The 21,424-nt window shown below is 48.0% G+C and overlaps 1 protein-coding gene across 2 annotated transcripts in view; it reads right to left on the bottom strand.

Annotated features, from left to right (window-relative positions):
• Positions 1–21,424, bottom strand: part of MARK3 (microtubule affinity regulating kinase 3) — a 669,509-nt gene that overhangs the window by 198,348 nt on the left and 449,737 nt on the right. For both annotated transcript variants that reach the window (XM_086937855.1, XM_086937856.1), the window contains exon 14: positions 3,122–3,225. In XM_086937855.1, the coding sequence (XP_086793981.1) occupies positions 3,122–3,225 (104 nt within the window). The remainder of the gene's footprint in view (positions 1–3,121; positions 3,226–21,424) is intronic.

Raw genomic sequence — 21,424 nt, 5'->3', positions numbered from 1 at the left:
AGCCCCCATTGACTTTGCAGTCTGTGTCCTTTTTCATTTTGTCCAGAATTGACTCGACTGCTGGACCAAATAAAAAATCTGGATTGATTGGCTGGTTAAGAATTGTGGTCTGGACCTCACTCTTAAATCCAGATATGCAAAGCCATGCGTGTCTCCTAAGCAGTACGCTTGTGTTGATAGATCTGGCAGCTGTGTCTGCCGCGTCTAGAGTACACTTAATGGAGGCATTGGTAATGAACTTTCCCTCCTGTACAAGTTCATCGGCCTGCTCTTTGAAAGGCTCAGGTAAGTGTTGGAGAAGTGCTTCTAAACTGTCATAGTGCGCTCTGTCGTATCTAGCCAACAAGGCTGGAGTATTGGCAATTCTCCATGACTTTGCTGCTTGAGCAGTTACTCTCTTGCCTGATGCGTCTAAAATCTTTGACTCCTTATCAGGAAGAGGAGCCTCTCCAGTAGTTTGAGAATTAGCACGCTTACGTGCGTTGGAGTCTACCAATGAGTCTAGAGCCAGTTTTCCCCTGATGTAAGTAGGGTCTAATGGTGCAGCCCTATACTTTTTCTCAATTCTAGGGTTGATGACACGTGCCCTAGCAGGGTCTTTGAATATGTCATTTGCGTGCTTTAGGACCCCTTTTAACATGGGAAGTGTTTTGACACTTTTTTCTGATGTTGCAAGCGAATCAAACAGAAAATTTTCCTCTATAGGATCTGCATGCATTTCTACATTATGGTACAGCGCTGCTCTATCTATTAATGAGTTGAATGCCACCGTGTCTTCTGTAGGTGATGGTCTAGCAGGGTATGCTGGTGTGTCTGTAATGGGTTGAGCCTCATCAGGGTCTGGGTCATCCCCCCCATGGTTGTGAGTTGGGGTCTACATCTGGGTTTTGTGGATATCCAAAATTAACATCTGTGTCATGATCTACATCTGGCTCGTAGTCAGAGCGTGTAGGTGAGTATGGTGCATATGGAGTAGTAGGCATAGCTGGAGAGATAGGCTCCAAAAGAATAGGAGAGGTTGCACAGTCTCTTTTCTTTTTGAGTGGAATAGTAGAAAAGTCTTCAGCAGGCTCTGGTCTTTTCTTCCTTTTGTAAACAGTCACATTCCCAGTATTTGGGTCAATATATAGTTTAGACTGATCTTCTGTGGAGGGGTTTTGGATGGATGATCTCTTCCACAGTCTTTTGCCTTTTCGCCGATGTTTTATGTTTGACCTTTTTCGGTTCAATGCCTTTTTTTGGTTCAACCTGTTTCGGTGCCTGAATCTGCTTTTGAGGCTTTATGGGCAGTGTCTGTCCGACAGGTTTTGTCGGTGCGACGGATTTCACAGGTTGCACCACTTTTTTTGGCCCGATTAGTTTTGTTGGTTCGATAACCTTTATCGGGTGTCTTGGCTTGTTCGGCTGTAGAGGTGTCCTCGGAGCCTGTGGCTTCGGCTCAATGCCCTTCTTCGGATCGATGGGCTTCGGCTCGACCGTTCTTGGTTGGTCTACTTTTGGTTTCGCTTTCGGTTCGACGACCGCCTTGGGCGTAGCCCTTTTGCTTTCGTAGACAACCTTTTGTCCCTTTTCGCCTGTCGAACTGGATTTGTTCGAGTCATCGGGCCTTGGCTTCGAAGGTTTATATGGAACGCTGGCCTTCGGCTCGGCGCCCTTTGTGTTTATCACCTTTGGTTCGAAGACGTTCGGTCCGAAGACTGTCGTGTCGATGACTTTCGGTTGAACCGCTCTTGGATTACGTGTCTCAGAAGGCTCTATTTGTATATTCTTTGCCGGGCTGTATTGCGGGGATATAGAATCAGTGTTTAGATCTTGGCTAAGGCCTGTTGGCGTTGCCTCGACTGGAGTCTCTGATATTGGCGTAGTGTCTGTGTGGGGCGGTGTACTCACGGTTCGCCCCCCGTTGTCATCGGAGTCGTCTTCGACAGCTACGATGTCTTGGTCATATTCCTCGACCTCGACGATTTGCTCTTCCTCGTCGATATAATATTCAGAGTCGTGCTCGAAGTCTTGATCTCTTCTTGATCAGTCTTCGACGTCAACTAGTTCTTCCTCGTCGAAGATATTCTCGGGCTCCGGTGCCGACCTCTGCATTTCTTGCCTTGCTGCCTGCCGATTCCGAATCGTCTTCTTGGACCGGAATAGGGCACAAGCTAGGTAATCGCCTTCATTATGATCTTGTGATAAACATTTGTTGCATACAGGATGCTTATCTGTATGCGGAAACTTTGAGTTGCACTGCGGGCAATATTTGAATGGACTTCTTTCCATCGACCGTCTGTCAACGTGGCGTCGAGAAGGCCTAACGGGCGGATTAGACAACCGGAGTGCAAGTAGATTGTGAAGAAAGCTTTCGGTACCGATCGAAAACAATACCGACGAATCCGAAGGCCTTTTGGCCTTTTAGATAAGTTTATTTTGATTCCGAACTTGGAGTACAGGAAAATGCATCCGAATCCAATGGCGGGAAAAAACAATCTAAGGATGGAGAGGATGCCCATGCGCACTGTAGTCCAGGGGAGGAGCCACCTATCTCGTGATACTTCGAAGACTCTTCCAGGACAACAATGTGCAATCATCCGGACCCAACACTAGGAGGCGATCTATGCACAGATATGAATTCAGCAGCCCATATGCCTCGAACATGGGTTTTTAAAAATATCATGCTGACGAAAACTTTGCGGATCCAGCCGGACGCGTGGGGTTTAATTCTAAGGTAAGGAATCTATCACTACGTGTTTCTTTCAAAACTGGCACCATAAGATAAAACGTACATTCACTAAGTGGATGCAGTAGTCCACTAAGTCAACAGGCCCAGCTCACGGTGTAGTGGGGACAGAGGTGGCACACCAGTGATGGTGCAGAAAATAGGTGAAAGTTTACCGGTGATCAGAACATGCTGTTAAGTCAGTTACCAAGTGTGGTCACAAATAAAGGCCACCTTGTTAATAAAGCAATGGAGTAGACAACTTGTTTTAGTTTAACAATCTATACCTTATTTTCCAACCCAAAAACCAATTTGCCTCATAAAAGTCTAGAGTCCTACTAAATGAACACTTTAACATAAGAGAACATTCTAGGAGCAGACACAAAAGACAAAATTGCAGACTAATTTTCATACCTTTTGTCGTTCCCATTTTGAATTACAGAATGTCGGTCTGTGACTGGTCGTTCATTACAAACATAGGTATTTCGACGAATCATTCCACCAGAAGTAGCATTATTCTGCATAAGAAACAAAACATTACCACCAATGAGAGAATTATAAGCACTTGTAAGTATGAGGTAGAATGCAGTTAGTCAACTTTTGTTTTTCTGCTACAAGATTTTATTTTATGTTAAAAGTAAAACATTTGAGTAATTATTAATCAGATATGTTTCAAAACCAATGCACTTACCAAACCCTTCTTCCACAGATCAAATGAATGGGGTATCTATTTATCATGATCATCCTTTAGAAACTGGTGGCCTGAATTACATTCTCAAAAAGGAAAATGCTACTTACCAGTATGCATCTGTTCTTGGCATGTAGAGCTGCAGAGTTGCACACTGTGCATAGATCGCCACCTAGTGTTGGGGCCGGATGTTTGCAGTTTGTTGTTGTCCTGAAAAGTTCTTTGGAAGTCACGAGATAGGTGACTCTTCCTTAGGACCACATTGCGCATGGGCATCGGCTCCATCCCCAGATTGCTTTTCGCCATTAGGGAAATGATGGAGCTTTGCAAGAAAAGGAAGGATGCCCATTTAATTTGTATCTAATTAAGATAATACTGGAACAGACAAGGGTAGCCGGGGAGGCGTGTGCAACTCTGCAGCTCTACATGCCAAGAACAGATGCATACTGGTAAGTAGCATTTTCCGATTGAGGCACATGAGCTGCAGATTGCACACTGTGCATAGATTGTATAGCAGTACCCACTCTTAGCGGCGACCACCCCTATCTGTTGCAGTAGTTTGGAATAATGTTTTGAGAACAGCCTGGCCCACATTAACTTGTTATTTTGTTTGCACATCTACACAAGTGTTTTGTGAATGTGTGCGGTGTAGCCCATGTAGCTGCTCTGCAGATGTCATCTAGAGGAATGTTCCCTAAAAATGCCATTGAAGCCCCTATTTTTCTTGTAGAGTGGGCTTTAGGAGGAACAGATAACGTACGTTTAGCTTTGTGGTAACAAATCTGTATGCATTTGACAATCCATCTAGCTATCCCAGATTTTGAAACGGGATTACCTTTGTGTCGTGGTGAGAAAGACACAAAAAGTTGTTTTGTCGTACAAAAAGGTTGTGTTCTTTCTATGTAGTATAGCAATGCTCTTTTGACATCTAATGTGTGAAGAGCTCTTTCTGCTACTGACTGTGGTTGCGAGAAGAAAATGGGCAGTTTCACAGATTGATTGAGATGGAATGGACAAATGACTTTGGGCAGGAATTTTGGATTAGTACGTAGAACTACCTTATTTTGATGCATTTGCAAGAAGGGTTCTTGGATGGTTAGTGCTTGTAGTTCACTAACTCTCTGCAGAGAAGTAATAGCTACTAGGAAAGCAACTTTCCATGTTAAAAATTGTAATTCACATCTGTGTAAAGGTTCAAAGGGAGGTCCCATTAACCATGTGAGAACAACGTTTAAATTCCACAGAGGTGAAGGTGGTTCTCTGGGAGGGATTATTCTTTTGAGGCCTTCCATAAAGGCTTTAATGGCAGGCACTCTGAACAGAGATAGATGTTGTCTGTTTTGCAGATATGCTGCTATTGCAGCAAGATGGGGTCTAATTGACGTATAGGCTAAGTTACATCTTTGGCGATGCAGTAAGTATCCTATGATGTGTTAAATAGACACATTTAGGGGATCAAAATTGTTGTTGTGACAATATATCACAAATCATTTCCACTTGGCCGCGTAACATGCCCTAGTGGTTGGACGTCTAGCTTCTTTAATGACATTCATGCAGTCTGGAGGAAGGTTCAGATATCCAAATTCAAGGACTTCAGGAGCCACATCGCAAGGTTGAGCTGAGCTGGGTCCGGGTGTCTGATCTCTCCACGGTTCTGTGTTAAGAGGTGTGGAGACAGGGGCAGTTTTTGGTGCGGTACTACAGACAGTTGTAGCAGTGTGGTGTACCACGTTGAAGCAACTAGGATGAGGGTCAGAGAATGCTGCTCTAGTTTGCGTACTACTAGTGGCATGAGTGGTTAGAGGTGGAAAAGCGTACACAAATCTGTTTGACCAATTCATCCATATTGCATTGCCTTTTGACAGTGAGTGTGGATATCTGACGGCGAAGCTTGGGCATTTTGCGTTTGTGGGTGGCAATTAAGTCTATTTGAGGTTGTCCGCACATCTGAAAGAATGGTTGAAGAACTTGCATATGAAGTTCCCACTCGTGGGTCTGTTGCGTTTGACGACTTAAACGATCCGCTATAGTATTTTGTACTCCTGGTACATGCTGGGCTAGGAGGAATATGTTTGGAGGTATAGCCCACCTCCATATGTCCTGTGCTAGTTGAGAGAGTTGCAGGGAGTGTGTGCCTCGTTGCTTTTGTATGTAGTACATTGCTTTCATGTTGTCTGTGCGGACAACAGCTTTGTTTGCTACTTGCTTCTGGAAAGCTTTTAGTGCTAGGAATATTGCTAGTAACTCCAGATGATTGATGTGGAGTAATTTTTGTTGCGGTGTCCACCTGCCTTGCATGGTGTGGTGCAGTAGGTGGGCTCCCCAGCCAGAGAGCGATGCGTCCTCAGTCAAGATTATCTGAGGAACTGGCTCTAGGAACGGTCGTCCCTTGGAAAGGTTTTTGGTGTTCCAACACTGCAGAGAGCGATGAGTCCGACCGTCTACCAACACTAGGTCTGTTAAGTGACCTTGAGCCTGGTTCCTTTGACGTGATAAGCACTCTTGGAGAGGACTCATCTGAAGTCTTGCATGGTGTACTATGAAGATGCAAGAGGCCTGCATCCCTATGAGTTGCATGAACACTTGTGCTGGGAGGGAGTGTTGTAGCTGAAACTTTGTTAGAAGAGTTTGCATGCTGGGTATCCTTGCTGGAGTGGGATAAGCTAGCGCTGTCGAGGTGTTTATTGTGGTACCGAGGTACTGTTGTACTTTGGATGGCTGTAGATGAGACTTGGTGTGGTTTATTGTGAACCCCAAGATGTGGAGCAGTTGGATGGTGGTATGAGTGTGTTCCATGCATTGATTGTATGAGCAGGCTTTTATGAGCCAGTCGTCGAGGTACGGGAAGACATGGATGTTAATGTTAATGTTAAGGGGAATTTATTGAGCGCACTGCCACCATGAGTTTCCTGGCGCTGATTGAACACTGAGGCCGTGCAAGAGGGATTTAGCGGGGGTGTGAGAAGAGCAAAGTTTTTAAGGATTTCCTAAATGATAAGATAGAGCACGAAGTCTTAAGTGAGAGTGGAAGAGAATTCCACAGCTTAGGAGCCAGGTGAGTGAAGCTGCGGCCACCTAGTTTGGTGAGTTTGAAACGGGGGATGACCAGAAGCTGAAGGTGGGTAGACCTCAGAGTGCGGGAGGGACAGTAGGGGGTAATCAGGGACTTCAGGAAAGCGGGGGAGGGGCCAGTCAGGGCTTTGAAGACCAGGCAGCAAACCTTGAAGGCTATTCTTTCGCTGACTGGTAGCCAGTGTAATTGATGTAATAAAGGTTTGGCCGACTGCCATCTAGGAATTTTGAATGCTAGTCTGGCAGCCTGGTTTTGAACGATCTGTAGCCTAGACAACAGGGATTTGGGAAGGCCATGGTACAGGGAATTGGAAAAGTCCAAACGGGACATCACCAGTGCTATTAGGACTTGTAGAAAGGCTTCAGGAGTCAAGAGGTGGGCGACTTTCTGTATCCTGTGTAGCTGGAACATGCAGGAAGATGTTACGGCGCTCACCTGGGACTTGAGAGTGAGCTCAGAGTCAATAATGACCCCGAGACTCTTTACACAGCCAGCAGGAGGGGGCGGTGGACCAAGCTCAGTTGGCCAATACTGGGGGCCCCAGTGGGAGGCGCTCCTCCCAGGAAGGAGGAGCTCGGTTTTCCCAGGGTTGAGCTTTAATTGATTTTGGTTCATCCAATGCTGGATGTGTGTCATGACCGCCTGAAAGTTGGTGACGGCGTCAGGGGAAGAGAGGGAGGAAATGATTTGTAAGTCGTCAGCGTAGGTGAACACGGTGACGTCCCACCTATCCAGGGAGTGAATAAGAGGTTGAAGATACAAATTAAAGAGGTGGGGGGACAAAGAAGATCCCTGGGGGACACCACAGAGCGAAGGAGCGCTGGTGGCGCTGAAAGGGGCCAAGCTAACTGCTTGGATGTTTTGTCTTCGTAGATGCGCTGCCACTACTGCTAAGCACTTGGTGAATACTCTTGGTGCTGTTGTAACTCCGAATGGGAGTACTTTGAATTGATAGTGCTGCCAGTCTATTACAAATCTGAGATACTTCCTGTGAGCCTTGTGGATGGGAATGTGGAAGTATGTGTCCTTGAGATCTAGAGTAGCCAGAAGTTGTTTTGCAGCAGGAGCAGTAGGACTTTTTGGAGTGTGACCATGTGAAAATGGTCTGACTGTATGTATATGTTTAGCGGTATGAGGTCTAAAATAGGCCTTAGAGAGCAGTCCTTCTTTGGAAAATGTAGAGAGTAAACCCCCTTGTTTTGTTGGTGCAGAGGAACTGGTTCTATTGCACTTTTTTCTAGCAGAGATACTACTTCTTGCTTGAACAGTGATAGATGTTCTTGTGACATTGGACGCTGTTTGGGTGTTATGTTTGGGGGGTAGATGTTAGTTCTAGACAGTAACCTGACTGAATAATTTGTCGCACCCACCTGTCTGATGTGATGTTGATCCAGGCAGGAATTGTTGAAGTCTACCCCCCACAGGAGTGGAATGTTGAGGGGGGAAGGAGAGGAAAGTCATTGAGTAGGGGTAGAGGCAGAGCGTGAGTTGTTGTTTTTGCCTCTGCCTTTGTTGTGGTTACCCCTGTAACCCCCTCTCTGGTAGCCCTTAGTGAATGTGGATTTACCAGGGGTTTTGTAGGAAGTGGAGGGACTTTGAGGAGTAGCTTCTTGTGTTGCCTCTGTATGATGAGCGACGAAAGGAACGTCTGGGAGCTTGCTGCTGCAAGGCTCCCATAGATTTTGCTGTATCATTGTCTTTTTTCATTTTCTCTAAAGACACGTCAACATTTGGGCCAAATAAATGTGTCTCATCCAATGGCTGATTAAGGATGGAGTTTTGTACCTGAGGTTTAAAACCTGAAATACGTAGCCAGGCAAGTCTACGTAATAGGGTGCTGGTATTGATTGCCCTTGAGGCGGTATCTGCAGCGTCTAGGGCACGACGGATGGAAGTATTCGTGATATTTTTACGTTCCTATATAAGCTCATTAGCCCTGTTTTTGTATTTGTCTGGTAGCTGCTGCATTATGGACTCTAGTTCGTCGTAATGTGCCCTGTCATATCTTGCCAGCAATGCTTGGGTGTTGGCAATGCGCCAGATGTTAGCTGCTTGCGCCGCTGTTCGCTTGCCTGAGGCGTCATGGAGCTTAGATTCTTTGTTTGGTGGTGAGGCCTCACCTGATGTCTGGGAATTAGCACGTTTACGTGCATTAGACACTACTAGAGAATCTAATTGTGCTGGACCTTTAATATAAACTGGATCTGTAGTGGCTGCTTTATATTTTTTCTCAATGCGAGGATTGAGGACCCTAGCCCTGACAGGATCTTTAAAAACCTCTGTTGAGTGCTTGATGACACCCTTAAGCATTGGTAAAATGGCAGTAGACCTTTGTGTGTTATCAAAAGTGTCTAATAGAAAATCGTCCTCCATTGCATCGGTGTGTAAGTCCACCCCATGATATTGTGCAGCTCTTTGAACTAGTAGGTTAAACCCTATAGTGTCCTCTGGTGGGGAAGGTCTGGAAGGGTATACATCATCTTGTGGGACGTAAGGCACAACAGGGGTATTGTAATCATCCCATGGATTAGGTGACTGAGGGGGACTATTGGTGCCTGCTGGGTCATGTGCACCCCCACCTATATTGTCAGAATCTGTGTCTGCATCATCATCTGAATTAGTAGATGGTGTAGGTGAATGATGTGGTAGAGGAGGTGTAGGAGGAGGAACAATATGGGGAGGTGGTGGAGAAGGGACCCTTAACGGAGAGGTTGCAATGTCCTTCTTTGGAGGGGGAGGAGGTGCTGGCGCTTCATGTGGTCTCTTCTTGGAGCTGAGAGTCAATTGTCCGGTTTTAGGATCCTTTACAAGAGTTTTCTGATTGAGATCCGGTGTAAAAAGTTCTTTTGAGTGGGGTAAATCCTTCGGCGTCGAAGTTTTCGGCTCCGTAGGTTTTTTCGGCACAGAGTCGGTAGCTGGTGTAGTCTTTTGGCTTAGGAGTGTGCCCTTTTGCAATGTCTTTTACCGGAACCTGTTTTTTCGGTTCCGGGTTTTTTTTCGGCTCCGACGCGTGTGAATCTGGCGCTTTAAGCGTTTTTTTACTCAGCTCAGAGTCCGGTTCCGGCATCGATAAGCCGCTGCCAGTCATCAGGGCCGTGTGCTTAGGTGTCGGAACAACGGTCGGCGTAGCAGAGAAAGATGGCTTCTGTTTCAGTGTCGGAATAGGATTGGCACCGAGAACAGGCTAGATCGAGCCCGAGCCGCCTGAAGGCTTAGTGGGCTTCTTTGCCGGGCCCGAAGGCGGGGCGTGGGGAGCAGTGTCTCGTGTGCACCTGGGCCCGAAGGTGAGGGTGTGACCGAAGCCTTTTTTGAGGGTGTCAAGGAAGGGTTGGGGTCAATGGTCTTACTTACGACCCGTTAAGCTGGAGTAATGTCCTCGACGGAGTCTTCGGCATCTGAGGATCCGATACTCTCTTCGGTGTGTTGGTGTTCTGGCACGTCAACCCCCTCTTCGAAGATGTCATCGGGGATCGAAGCTGAAGAGCGAGCCATAGTTCTCTGAGCTTGTCGGTCCCGAATGGTTTTCTTGGAGTGGAATGAGGAACACGCCGAACAGTATTTGACATCGTGCTCCGGTGAGAGGCAAAGGTTGCACACATCATGTAGGTAGGTGTGGGGAAACTTCGACCCACATTGAGGACACTTCTTGAATGGCGTTCTTTCCATGAGTCAGAAAGCAAGGTCTAGGTAGGCCCGAAGGCCTTCGTCGACGACCGGAATCGAAGACTCCGAAGTGGTAGAAAATCACGTTGATGTAGCGCGATCGAAACAATACCGTCGAACTGGGTGAGGATTGCAGGCAGAAGGAATATCGGTTCCAAACTGGAGCGCAGGAAACCCATCCGAGCCAAATGGCGGAAAAAAACAATCTGGGGATGGAGCCGATGCCCATGCGCAATGTGGTCCTAAGGAGGAGTCACCTATCTCGTGACTTCCAAAGAACTTTTCAGGACAACAACAAACTGCAAACATCCTGGCCCAACACTAGGTGGCGATCTATGCACAGTGTGCAATCTGCAGCTCATATGCCTCGAACATTATATTCAAATCTTAAGTGCTCTTCCATCGTTGTGGTCCAGAACACTGAAGGACATTTTTTCTAGGTAGAAAATTTTTTGTAGTTACATTTTTTATTTATTATTTCACCTTGTGTGCATCCATTCAAAACATAAGGAAACCAAAAATTGCACTCATTCTAGTATCATTTCAATACATACTCCGAACAGTAATTGTGTACAAAGAGAGAAATCATACAATCTAAGTGGGATGTTGTGTATTGTCAGGAAGTTTGAGCAGAGAAGGAACTGGATAGGTGCTATGACACTAATGACTATCAGCTTTACCATTTACGGGGGAAAGGGCATTGGGGATAGGATGAGGGAAGTAGCCAAGTGGCGCACCAACAGCATGCAATTGGGTGAACTGTATGTTTCCTTGTTCTTGAAAGCCTCAGTGTGTACAACTGTTCATGTAGGACTGCCCATCAATTTAGCTGTGATCACTGCGAGATAGGACTCCCAATCTGGAGAGCTGGGTGTGGCCGAGGGACTGGAGCAGCCCCATGTGATATCTCCAGCTCTGTTAAAAAAACTTCTGCATTAGTCGGCAAGCCATAACTGGATAGGAGGTGCTATCGGCAACTTTCAGCTCACGGCTATCCTACATTTAGCTAGTACAAGTTCCATGGCTAAAAACATAAGGGTATTCCGCGCTGCAGTATGGGTGGTGATCCCCAAGAGAAAATACGGTCCATCTGTTGGTACTATGTATCCAGCGTCTTCTGATAAAGCTATCGCCGCCCAATAAGATAATAAGTATGTGTAGGAAAGTGCCCCTTTTTGCATAGTTTCCCCCCACTTTTTGCCAGACTGTACTGTTGCAAAACCCAATTGGCAACTCTCTGGAAACATAGAAGTCTCTCTTAAAAGGTACCAAGGGCACTGTGACAAGTGAAGGCCTTTAAGGGCTACAGCACTTATTGTGCCATCCTTAGGAGCCCTTTACCTACACACCTACACACGCACACACGCACACACCTACACACACACACACACACACACACCCACCCACCCCCACACCCACACCCACACCCACCCACCCACCCACCCATTGCAGGCTGCATGTTTTGGTGCAGAACAAAGTGAAGAGTCGACATGGCACACATCCCTGTATGCCATGCCTACAATCCACTGCCCTGGCATAGGTAAGCCACCCCTCTAACTGGGCGCACTATACCAGTGGTGAGGGTACAGGTGCATGAGCCCCTGTATCCCTATAGTCTCTAAGTTCATTCTTAAACATTGTAAGTGCAGTAAAGTCATATATATATATGGTAAGGGAGTTTTTTCATTACAAACTCCACAGCACCATAATGGCTTTACTGAAAAATGGGAAGTTTGGTATCAAACTTCTCAGCACACTAAACTGACACACATGCCTGTGAGGGATTTAATGAAAAATGCACTCAGAGGGCAGCTTAGCAATGCCTCCTGAAATATGACCTAACTCTAGTGTCCTGGCTGGGTGGCTGCTCACCAGCTGCCACCACCAGACATGTTTCTGGACCCCAGGGTCAAGAGCCTGCCGCTCCTGCGGTCGTGTAACAAAGCAAATCCAGGATGGGCTGGGTCCAGGAAGGGGAAGCTTCAAGGCCTGCAACCTTTTTTGAGCTACCTCAGCCATTTGCTGCTCCAAGCAACTGGCTACCACCGGTTATGACCCCACTTTGGGCGGGAGAATCAGAGGGAAAACCAAGTTAGGAAAGGTGTGCCCACCTTTGACAATCCCAGCCCTCAGATGGGGAGGTAAGGTGAAACACAACTCTCAATCCCCGCCATCTTGAAGATGGGGGGACCCATCCAACCAGAGTGAGGCTTATGCCCACCTCCCACTGGAGGGCGGCATAATAGGGGGTGTACCCATCCCAAGGAAGGGACCCATTGGTCTCAACCTGTACCTACCTGTAACAGCCCTAAATTTAGTATTTAGGGGCAACCCTGAACCTTGTCACCTTAGACAAGAAGAGATAAGTAGGACCGAGGAAGCTGTGCTGAAAAAAGGAGAACAACTGACTTGGCCCCAGCCCTACAAGCCTGGCCTCGACCTGCTCCTGCGAAATCCAGGTATGTTCTGAAGCCAGCAGCCCCCCAGAACCCGGAGGACCTGCCCTGCCTTCTCAAACAAGACTTTGTCTCCTGTGAGCACCGGATTTGCTCACTCACAGACTCTGGCTCCAGCCAAACACATGAGTCGGCACCCCATAGAAAATCACAAGAGTTCTTATCAGGATTAATATCCGTTCTTTCAAGTTGTCATACGGAGGACAGAACTATTTCTGATTGCAATAGGATATCTTTATTATTTTTAGTTTTCGGGATTCAACCCGAGAACTATCGTGACGATGGAGGACTAGGAGCAGGGACCTAATACGGCAAAAGCCTAACAAAACTGACAGAAGAATTTCTGCTCCTGAAAAATTGAACTTTCTGTATTTTGGACACTGAAAAAATTGAAAATCACAATAATCTACGCCATATATGTAAAACTAGCCTTGAGAAAGCCCCGGCGCAAATCGCCAAGAGGGGCGAAACACGTGTCGGCTGTCCATGCTCTACAAAAAATAATAAAGATATCCTATTGCAATCAGAAATAGTTCTGTCCTCCGTATGACAACTTGAAAGAACGGATATTAATCCAGATAAGAACTCTTGTGATTTTCTATGGAGTACACACTCACCACTTCTCAAACCTGTATTTCTACATGAAGCCCAAGAGGTCCAGAGCTTCAAGTGTCTCCCCATTCACCTACAAATACAGCTTATCTAAGCGTTGTTCAAGCCTTAGAATCCCTGGACCTTTGCTACCTTGCCCACAACATGAGTCGGCACCCCTCTGCACCAGACGCCCACGACTCTAGTGGCCAAACACCACAAGGAGGTCTCCCGGCGCCCCTGACCTGGGATCTGGTGATCCTTGACCTACCACAAGTCTCCAACCAATGCCTGCAGCCCCTTTCTGTAGGATCCCCCCCGACCGCACCCGGAGCCGGTAAGAGAAACCCTGGGTAGCCCAACCGACGGTGTCCCAGCATACCAAGACATACCAACTTACCTCTCCAACTGGTGGTCGCCTCCAGAAGATCTTCATCCCCGAGCCTGCAGTTTGTTGCAACCGGAGAATCCCCATTGAAAACAGGGCACCCAATGCCAAAACAGCACCCTGCACCCAACCGCCCCTGTGCCGCTGTAGGTGCACCTGGTGTGCTAAATCAGATTCCCCTTTGCCCTGTGCCTACGCCCAGGAGCTTTGCTCCCACAACCTTGTGGCCTGCTCGTGAGCAGCCACCAACAGGAGGCGCCATATCCCTAATTGGATAACATTGGCCTCAACACTCTGCACCCGGACGCCCTAGTACAGCTGAGGGTGCTGTGAGAGTGCATCCTTAACCCTGGGGACACCTTGTTCTAACCCCAGAAAACAGACTCCCAAAACTAAGTATTTACCGTTAAGCCAATAACCTGGTTTTCTCCTATAGGACTGCATTGACTGCTTCCTTGAGAAAATTGTTCTAAAAGTGTGGACTTGGTTTGTATTAAACCTTAAGAAACTGCATATGCAGAAAAACGAATAGTTTCTTACCTGTCGGTGTAGTTTTGCAGCTTGAAGATCTTTCTGGATTCACTATGCTGTGCATTATTCCGCGGTCTAGTAGTTGGGTCCGGAATCGTAGTCTTTTCTTTGTTTTTTTTTTCCGTAGCCCAGGTGGGCGTCGACGTCCCACCTTTTGGTGTCCTTCCTGTGACGTCGGCATGCTTCCTGCCTTCAGCCACGCCACCGGACTCCACTGGACGGACCACAGCTGCGCTCACTTCAGCTTCGCAAGGACCACGATCCACCACCACCTGCATCAGGCTGCACGCAGGAACTGGAACAAGATCACAGCCGACCAGCTCGCGTCCTCCCTGAGCATGAACCCTCCCACCAGCACAACGAACCCTAGCCAAGCGGCCACCAACCTCACGAAGTGGATCAGCGACTGCGCAAACGAGCTCGCCCCCCTGAGGACCCCGCCCAGCAGACCCGGCAGCAAGAAAGCCCCATGGTTCACCAACAAACTCAAGAGCTCCAAGAAGAACTGCCGAGCCCTCGAGAGAAACTGGCGCAGAGACCCAACACCGGACAACATGACTGCCCTCAAGCTCGCCACCCGGAAACACCACCAACTCATCCGCGCCACCAAGAAAACTGCATTCAAGGAATGACTGGACAACAACGCACACAACAGCAAAGAACTCTTCAACATCGTCAAAGAGCTCTCCAACCCCAACGCCGGAAACAACATCACCACCCATTCGCAAGACCTCTGCAACTCCCTCGCCTCCAAAACAAGATCGCGGACATACACAACAGCTTCAGCACTCAACCGACGAACACCACGACCGAACCACCGCCCCCCACCACCACCCTCCGCGCCGTGACTCCGATCAGCACCGAAGACACCATCCGCACGATTAACTCCATCCACTGCGGATCTCCGACCGACCCCTGCCCTCACCACGTCTTCAACAAGGCCGACGCTATCATCGCACCCCACCTGCGGGACATCATCAACACCTCCTTCGACACCGCTACCTTCCCGGAGAGCTGGAAGCACGCCAAACTCAGCGCTCTACTCAAGAAGCCATCGGCTGACCCCACCGACCTCAAGAACTACCGCCCCATCTCGCTGCTCCCGTTTCCTGCAAAAGTCATCGAGAAGACCGTCAACAAGCAGCTGGCCGCCTTCCTCGAGACGAACGGATCCCTCGACCCCTCGCAGTCTGGCTTCCGGGCCAACCACAGCACCGAGACCGCCCTGATCGCAGTCACCGATGACATCCGAGCGCTGCTCGACAACGGAGAAACAGCGGCCCTCATCCTCCTCGACCTCTCCGCGGCCTTCGACACTGTCTGCCATCGTACCCTAGTACAACGCCTCAGCAACGTCGGAGTCCAGGAGAAAGCACTGGAGTGGATCATCTCCTTCCTCGCCGGAAGAACACAGAGTCCGCCTCCCCCCGTTCAGATCTGAAGCCACTGAAGTCATCTGCGGCGTCCCTCAAGGCTCCTCGCTCAGTCCAACCCTCCTCAACATCTACATGAGCCCCCTCGCAGACATCGCATGCCAGCACAACCTCAACATCATCTCCTACGCCGACGACACCCAGCTGATCCTCTCCCTTACCAACGACCCCGCCACCGCCAGAACCAACCTTCACGAGGGGATGAAAGAGGTAGCCGAATGGATGAAGAACAGCCATCTGAAACTGAACTCAGATAAGACGGAAGTCCTCATCCTGGGATCCTCACCCGCCGCTTGGGACGACTCCTGGTGGCCCCCCGCCCTAGGCAGCGCACCCAAACCAACAGACCACGCACGCAACCTGGGCTTCATCCTGGACTCCTCCCTCTCCATGACCAGACAAGTCAACGCCGTCTCCTCGTCGTCCTTCAACATCCTGCGCATGCTACGTAAGATCTTCCGGTGGATCCCCACCGAGACCAGGAAGACGGTCACCCAGGCCCTCGTCACCAGCCGTCTGGACTACAGCAACACCCTCTACGCCGTAAACACCGCCAAACTCCAGAAGAGACTCCAGCAGATCCAGAACGCCTCAGCACGACTCATCCTGGACATCCCCCGTCGCAGCCACATCTCCGGACACCTGAGAGATCTGCACTGGCTCCCGATCAACAAGAGAATCACCTTCCGTCTCCTCACCCACGCACACAAAGCCCTACACAGCCAAGGCCCAGGATACCTCAACAGCCACCTCAGCTTCTCCGCTCACAAACGCCAGCTTCGTTCGACCAGCCACGCCCTCACCGCCGTCCCCCGCATCCGTAGAGCCACCACAGGGAGACGGTCCTTCTCCTACCTCGCCGCCAAGACATGGAACTCCCTCCCCACCCACCTCCGCCTGACCCAGGACCACCTCGCCTTCAGGAAGCAACTCAAGACCTGGTTGTTCGAGCAGTAGCAGATCCCCCCCCCCCAGCGCCTTGAGACCCTCTGGGTAAGTAGTGCGCTATATAAAAACGATGATTGATTGATAGGTGTGGAGACTTTCAGCTCTAAGGGCTTAGGTATCGATGGTGCAGCCTTCGGTCACAGTGGTGTGGTAACCGATAGATGCTTCGACTTATGTTTCGGTGCCAAAGGTGTTAGTTTGGTACCAGAATGGGGCCTTCTTGAGCCCTAGCCGAAAGGCTTCTCTATGTTTCTTAGCCGGGCTGGAGGGCAGGGCATCTGAAACTCTGTCGGTGCAGAGCCGAGCCCAAAGGCGAAGGGGTACCGGATCCTTTGTTTTATGCTGACTGGTACCAGAATGGGGCCGGCTCAAGCCCTAGCCGGAAGGCTTCTCTATAATTCTTAGCCGGGCTGGAGGGTGGGACATCTGAAACTTTGTCGGTGCCGAGCCCAAAGGCGAAGGGGGTACTGGATCCTTTGTTTTATGTTGACTGGTGTGAGAAAGTACCCTCTTTCTTGCATGGTAAGCCCCCACTTTTGCTGAATTGCTGATATTCTTTGAGTGAGTGTGCCCTTGGCTCCTGCTAATCAGGTACCCAGGGCCTATGTTCCTTCCCTAAAAACTGAATTGAAGCCTAAACCCAATTGGCATCTCTGGCCACATGTCAGCCCCTGGTAAATGGTAACACAGGTACCCAGGGCACTGTGACCAGAGAAGGCCTCTAAGGGCTGCAGCACTTATTGTGCCACCCCTAGAGGCCCTGTACCCTGACACTCACACACTGCCTTTACAGGCTGCTTGTCTTGGTGCAGAACAAAGTGAAGACTCAACATGGAACACATCCCTGTGTACTATGTCCACAAACCACTGCCCTGGCATATATCAGTCACCCCTCTAGCTGGGTGCCCTATGCCAGTGGTGAGGGTACAGGTGCATGTGCCCTGTACCGCTACAGTACCCAAGTCCATTACTGGGCACTGTAAGTGCAGTGCTGCCATTAAGAGTATATGGTGCTGGGAGTTTGTCATTATGAACTCCACAGCCCCATAATGGCCACACTGAAGATTGGGAAGTTTGGTATCAAACTTCTCAGCACATTAAACCTGCACTGATGCCGGTGTGGGATTTAATGTAAAATGTATCAAAGAGGGCATCTTAGAGATGCCCCCTGAAACTCGACCAACTTCTAGTGACCTGACTGAGTGGCTGCCTAGGCTGCCACCACCAGACAGGTTTCTGGACCCCTGGGTCGAGAGCTGCTTCTCTCGGGGGCCTGAAACAATGCACATCCTGGGACGAGGTGCCAAGCCTCCTCCCCAGGATGGGCAGGGTTCACGAAGGAGAAGCTTCAAAGTCATGCCGCCATTGCGAGCCTCTCCAGAACATTTGCTGTTTTCAGCAACTGGTCCCCACTGGTTCTACCACCCACTTTGGGCAGGAGAACCGGCGGGAAAAACAAGTGAGTAAGAGAGGTGTGCCCACCTCTGCCAACTCCACTCCTCAGGTGGGGGAGGCAAGGTGATGCACAACCACTGAGTTAGAAAAATTAACGTAAAAGTAACTTACCTGCAATTTATTGAAAAAGCCTATTCATTCCAGTGTACTGTATTTGCTAAGTGTTGTATACTACTGCTTCCCTGTAAATCAAACAAGGTACTATTTTCATTGCATTTTCAAACTGTTCTATATCCAGTAACTTATTACTGAAAAGTATTTAAGGCTTACCTGTACCAGGTTTGCTTGGTTCTAAAAATAAACAGTATATTTTTATACAAAAACTATTGGCTTAGAGCTCCGTTCGAGTGTGTGAATTCATTTGCTGACTCAGTGTGTACAACAAATGCTTAACACTGTCCTCTGATACTGCTTTACTGCTCGACCAAGCTACCACTATTAGAGAGTAAGGTTCTATCTAACTTTAACCTCTGCCTACCTATGGGGACACTTGGGCTCTATACACACTATACCTTATTTTGGTGCAGTATATATAGAGCCAGTTTCTTACAACTGGGCACAGGGGAATCAGTACTTCTGGTACGCTGATCCGGAGTGATGTGCTGTTCTTCCATGTCGCAGTCAACTTTTGACACGGAGACCTGTTCCTCTTTCTTGGCTCCTTCAGCTGGATGTTAGATATCAGAATCTTCACCGAAAATGTCGGGTACGGAGCCGCTGTGATGTTGCATCTCATGGTGTCGTGCCCAACTATCACGAACGGTCTTCTTCGATCAGAACGATCGGCACGCATCACAGTCTTTTTCGTTGTGTTCCAGGGATAAGCAGAGGTTGCAGACCTCGTGCAAATCGGTGCGTGGAAACTTAGCATGACACCCGGGACATAGTTTAAATGGAGTCCGTTCCATTAACTGCTAGCGCGGTCGGCACGCGTAGGCCCAATAGCCCGCCTCCAGTTTCTCGATCAAAGGTTTTATTGGTTGAAACGATGCGCGTCAAATGGGAGACCGCGTCGATGACAATATCGTCGACGACAGCGGATTGCGCGTCGAAGGAATTCGAAAACGATACCGGAGTGCAGCAATACACATCCGAACCCAAATTGGTCTAAGTTCAGTCTTTGAGTGTGTACTGATTGATTGTGTACAACAAATGCTTCAGACTACCCACTAATTGTGTCACGGGGTGGAGATAGGGGGCAGGTTGCCTAAAGCCAGTCAGTGCCTACATCTGGGTCAGTAGATTTCAGGGGACACCTCTGAGGTGCCTTCTGAGTACATGTTTTAATAAATCTCACACTGGCTTTAGTGTGGATTTATTAAAAGGAGCTGTTTGGTACCAAACACTCCTGCGTTCAGTAAAGCCATCATGGTGTTGTGGAACTCTAGTTCCCAGTCCATGTACTCTCCATGGCTTCCCTGGCACTTACAATATTAAGGAATAGTACCCAATACTGTAAGGGCATATCGTCTCATGCAGATATGCCCACACCTGGGATATAGTGCATCCTGCCTTAGGTCTGCTAGAGGGGTGACTTACTTATATCATGGGCAGTGATAGCTGGCATGGCACTCAGGCAGTGTGCCATGCCGATCTGGTCATTTTTACCTCACATGGACAAGCCAGCTGCAGAGGAGTGGCATGGTGGTAGTGAGGGGGTCCCAGAGAAGCCTCCAGGCCCTAGGTATCCAGGGTACCACTTACTAGGGACTTACAGGTGGGTAGAAGTTGTCCAATTGTGGACATGTTTTTAAGGAAAGAGCACTCTTACTGGGAACCTGGACAGCAGGGACCCAGTACTCTACAACGTTGCATCAAAAGTCAGGCAAAGATTGTGTGTATGGCCAAATTGAAGTATTCCAGACTGAAACATTGATCATATGGCCAAAACTCTTGTTAAGTTAATGTAACAGACCTTCCTGAAATAAGACGTATATGTGCTGGAGATGCAACAATATTACTATGCCTAAATTAACATTTACATTCTTTTTCTCTTCATTCAAGGGAAGACTACAAAAGGCAGCAACACTGCTGTATATGTAAGGAAAATGCTACTTACCAGTATGCATCTGTTCTTGGCATGTAGAGCTGCACAGTTACTATGCATAGATCGCCACCTAGTGCTGGGCCCGGATGTTTGCAGTTGTTTTTGTCCTGAAAAGTCTTTGGAAATCACGAGATAGGCGACTCCTCCTTTGGACTACACTGCGCATGGGCATCTGCTCCATCCTTAGATTGTTTTTCGCCAGCAGGGAAATTATGGAGTTTTGTAAGAAACAGGAAGGATGCGCATGTAAACTGTATCTAAACAAGATAATACTGGAACAGACAAAGGTAGCCGGGAGGCGGGTGGACGTGTGTAACTCTGCAGCTCTACATACCAAGAACAGATGCATACTGGTAAGTAGCATTTTCTGTTCGAGACATATGAGCTGCAGATTACACACTATGCATATATTGTATAGCAGTACCCATCCTTAGCGGCGACCACCCGTATCTGTTGCAGTAGTTTGAAACAGAGTTTTGAGTACAGCCTGGCCCACAGTAGCTTGTTGGTTAGTTTGTACATCTACACAATAGTGTTTTGTGAATGTGTGAGGTGTAGACCATGTGGCTGCTTTGCAGATATCATCTAAGGGAATGATCCCTAAAAATGCCATTTAAACCCCTATCTTTCTTGTAGGATGGGCTTTAGGAGGGACAGATAATGTAAGTTTAGCTTTGTGGTAGCAAATCTGTATACATTTGACAATCCACCTAGCTATCCCAGATTGTGATATGGGGTTGCCTTTGTGTGGTGATGAGAAAGACACAAAAAAATTTATATTTTTACGAAAGGGTTGTGTTCTTTCAATGTATTAAAGAAATACTCTTAACATCTAAGGTATGAAGAGCTCTTTCTGCGACTGTTTGTGGCTACGAGAAGAATACGGGCAGCTCTACAGATTGATTGAGATGGAAGGGCGAAATGACTTTTGGAAGGAATTTAGGATTGGTTCGGAGAACAACTTTTTTATGATGCATTTGCAGCAAAGGTTCTTGAATGGTCAATGATTGTAGCTCACTAACTCTTCTTAGAGAAGTAATAGCTACTAGGAAAGCAACTTTCCAAATTAAGAATTGCACTTCACATGTATGTAAGGTTTCAAAGGGATTCAACACAGGTGAAGGTGGTGCTCTGGGAGGAATTATTCTTTTGAGGCCCTCTATAAAAGCCTTTACTGCAGGTACTCTAAAAAGATGTTGTCTATTTTGTAGGTATGCTGCAATGGCAGCAAGATGCAGTCTAATAGATGTGTACGCTAAGTTACATCTTTGGAGGTGGAGTAAGTATCCTACGATGTGTTAAATAGACACATCTAGTGGATTGATGTCGGTATGACAGTATATTACAAAACGTTTCTACTTGGCTGCATAACATGCCCTCGTGGTGGGACGTCTAGCTTCTTTAATAACATTCAAACAGTCAGGGGGGTTAAGATAACCGAACT

This window comes from Lissotriton vulgaris, chromosome 9 (assembly GCF_964263255.1).
Source record: "Lissotriton vulgaris chromosome 9, aLisVul1.2, whole genome shotgun sequence".
In the NCBI taxonomy this organism is placed as follows: Eukaryota; Metazoa; Chordata; class Amphibia; order Caudata; family Salamandridae; genus Lissotriton; species Lissotriton vulgaris.
Note: the sequence above shows the minus strand (reverse complement) of the source record. Positions and strands in the feature narration are given on the sequence as shown.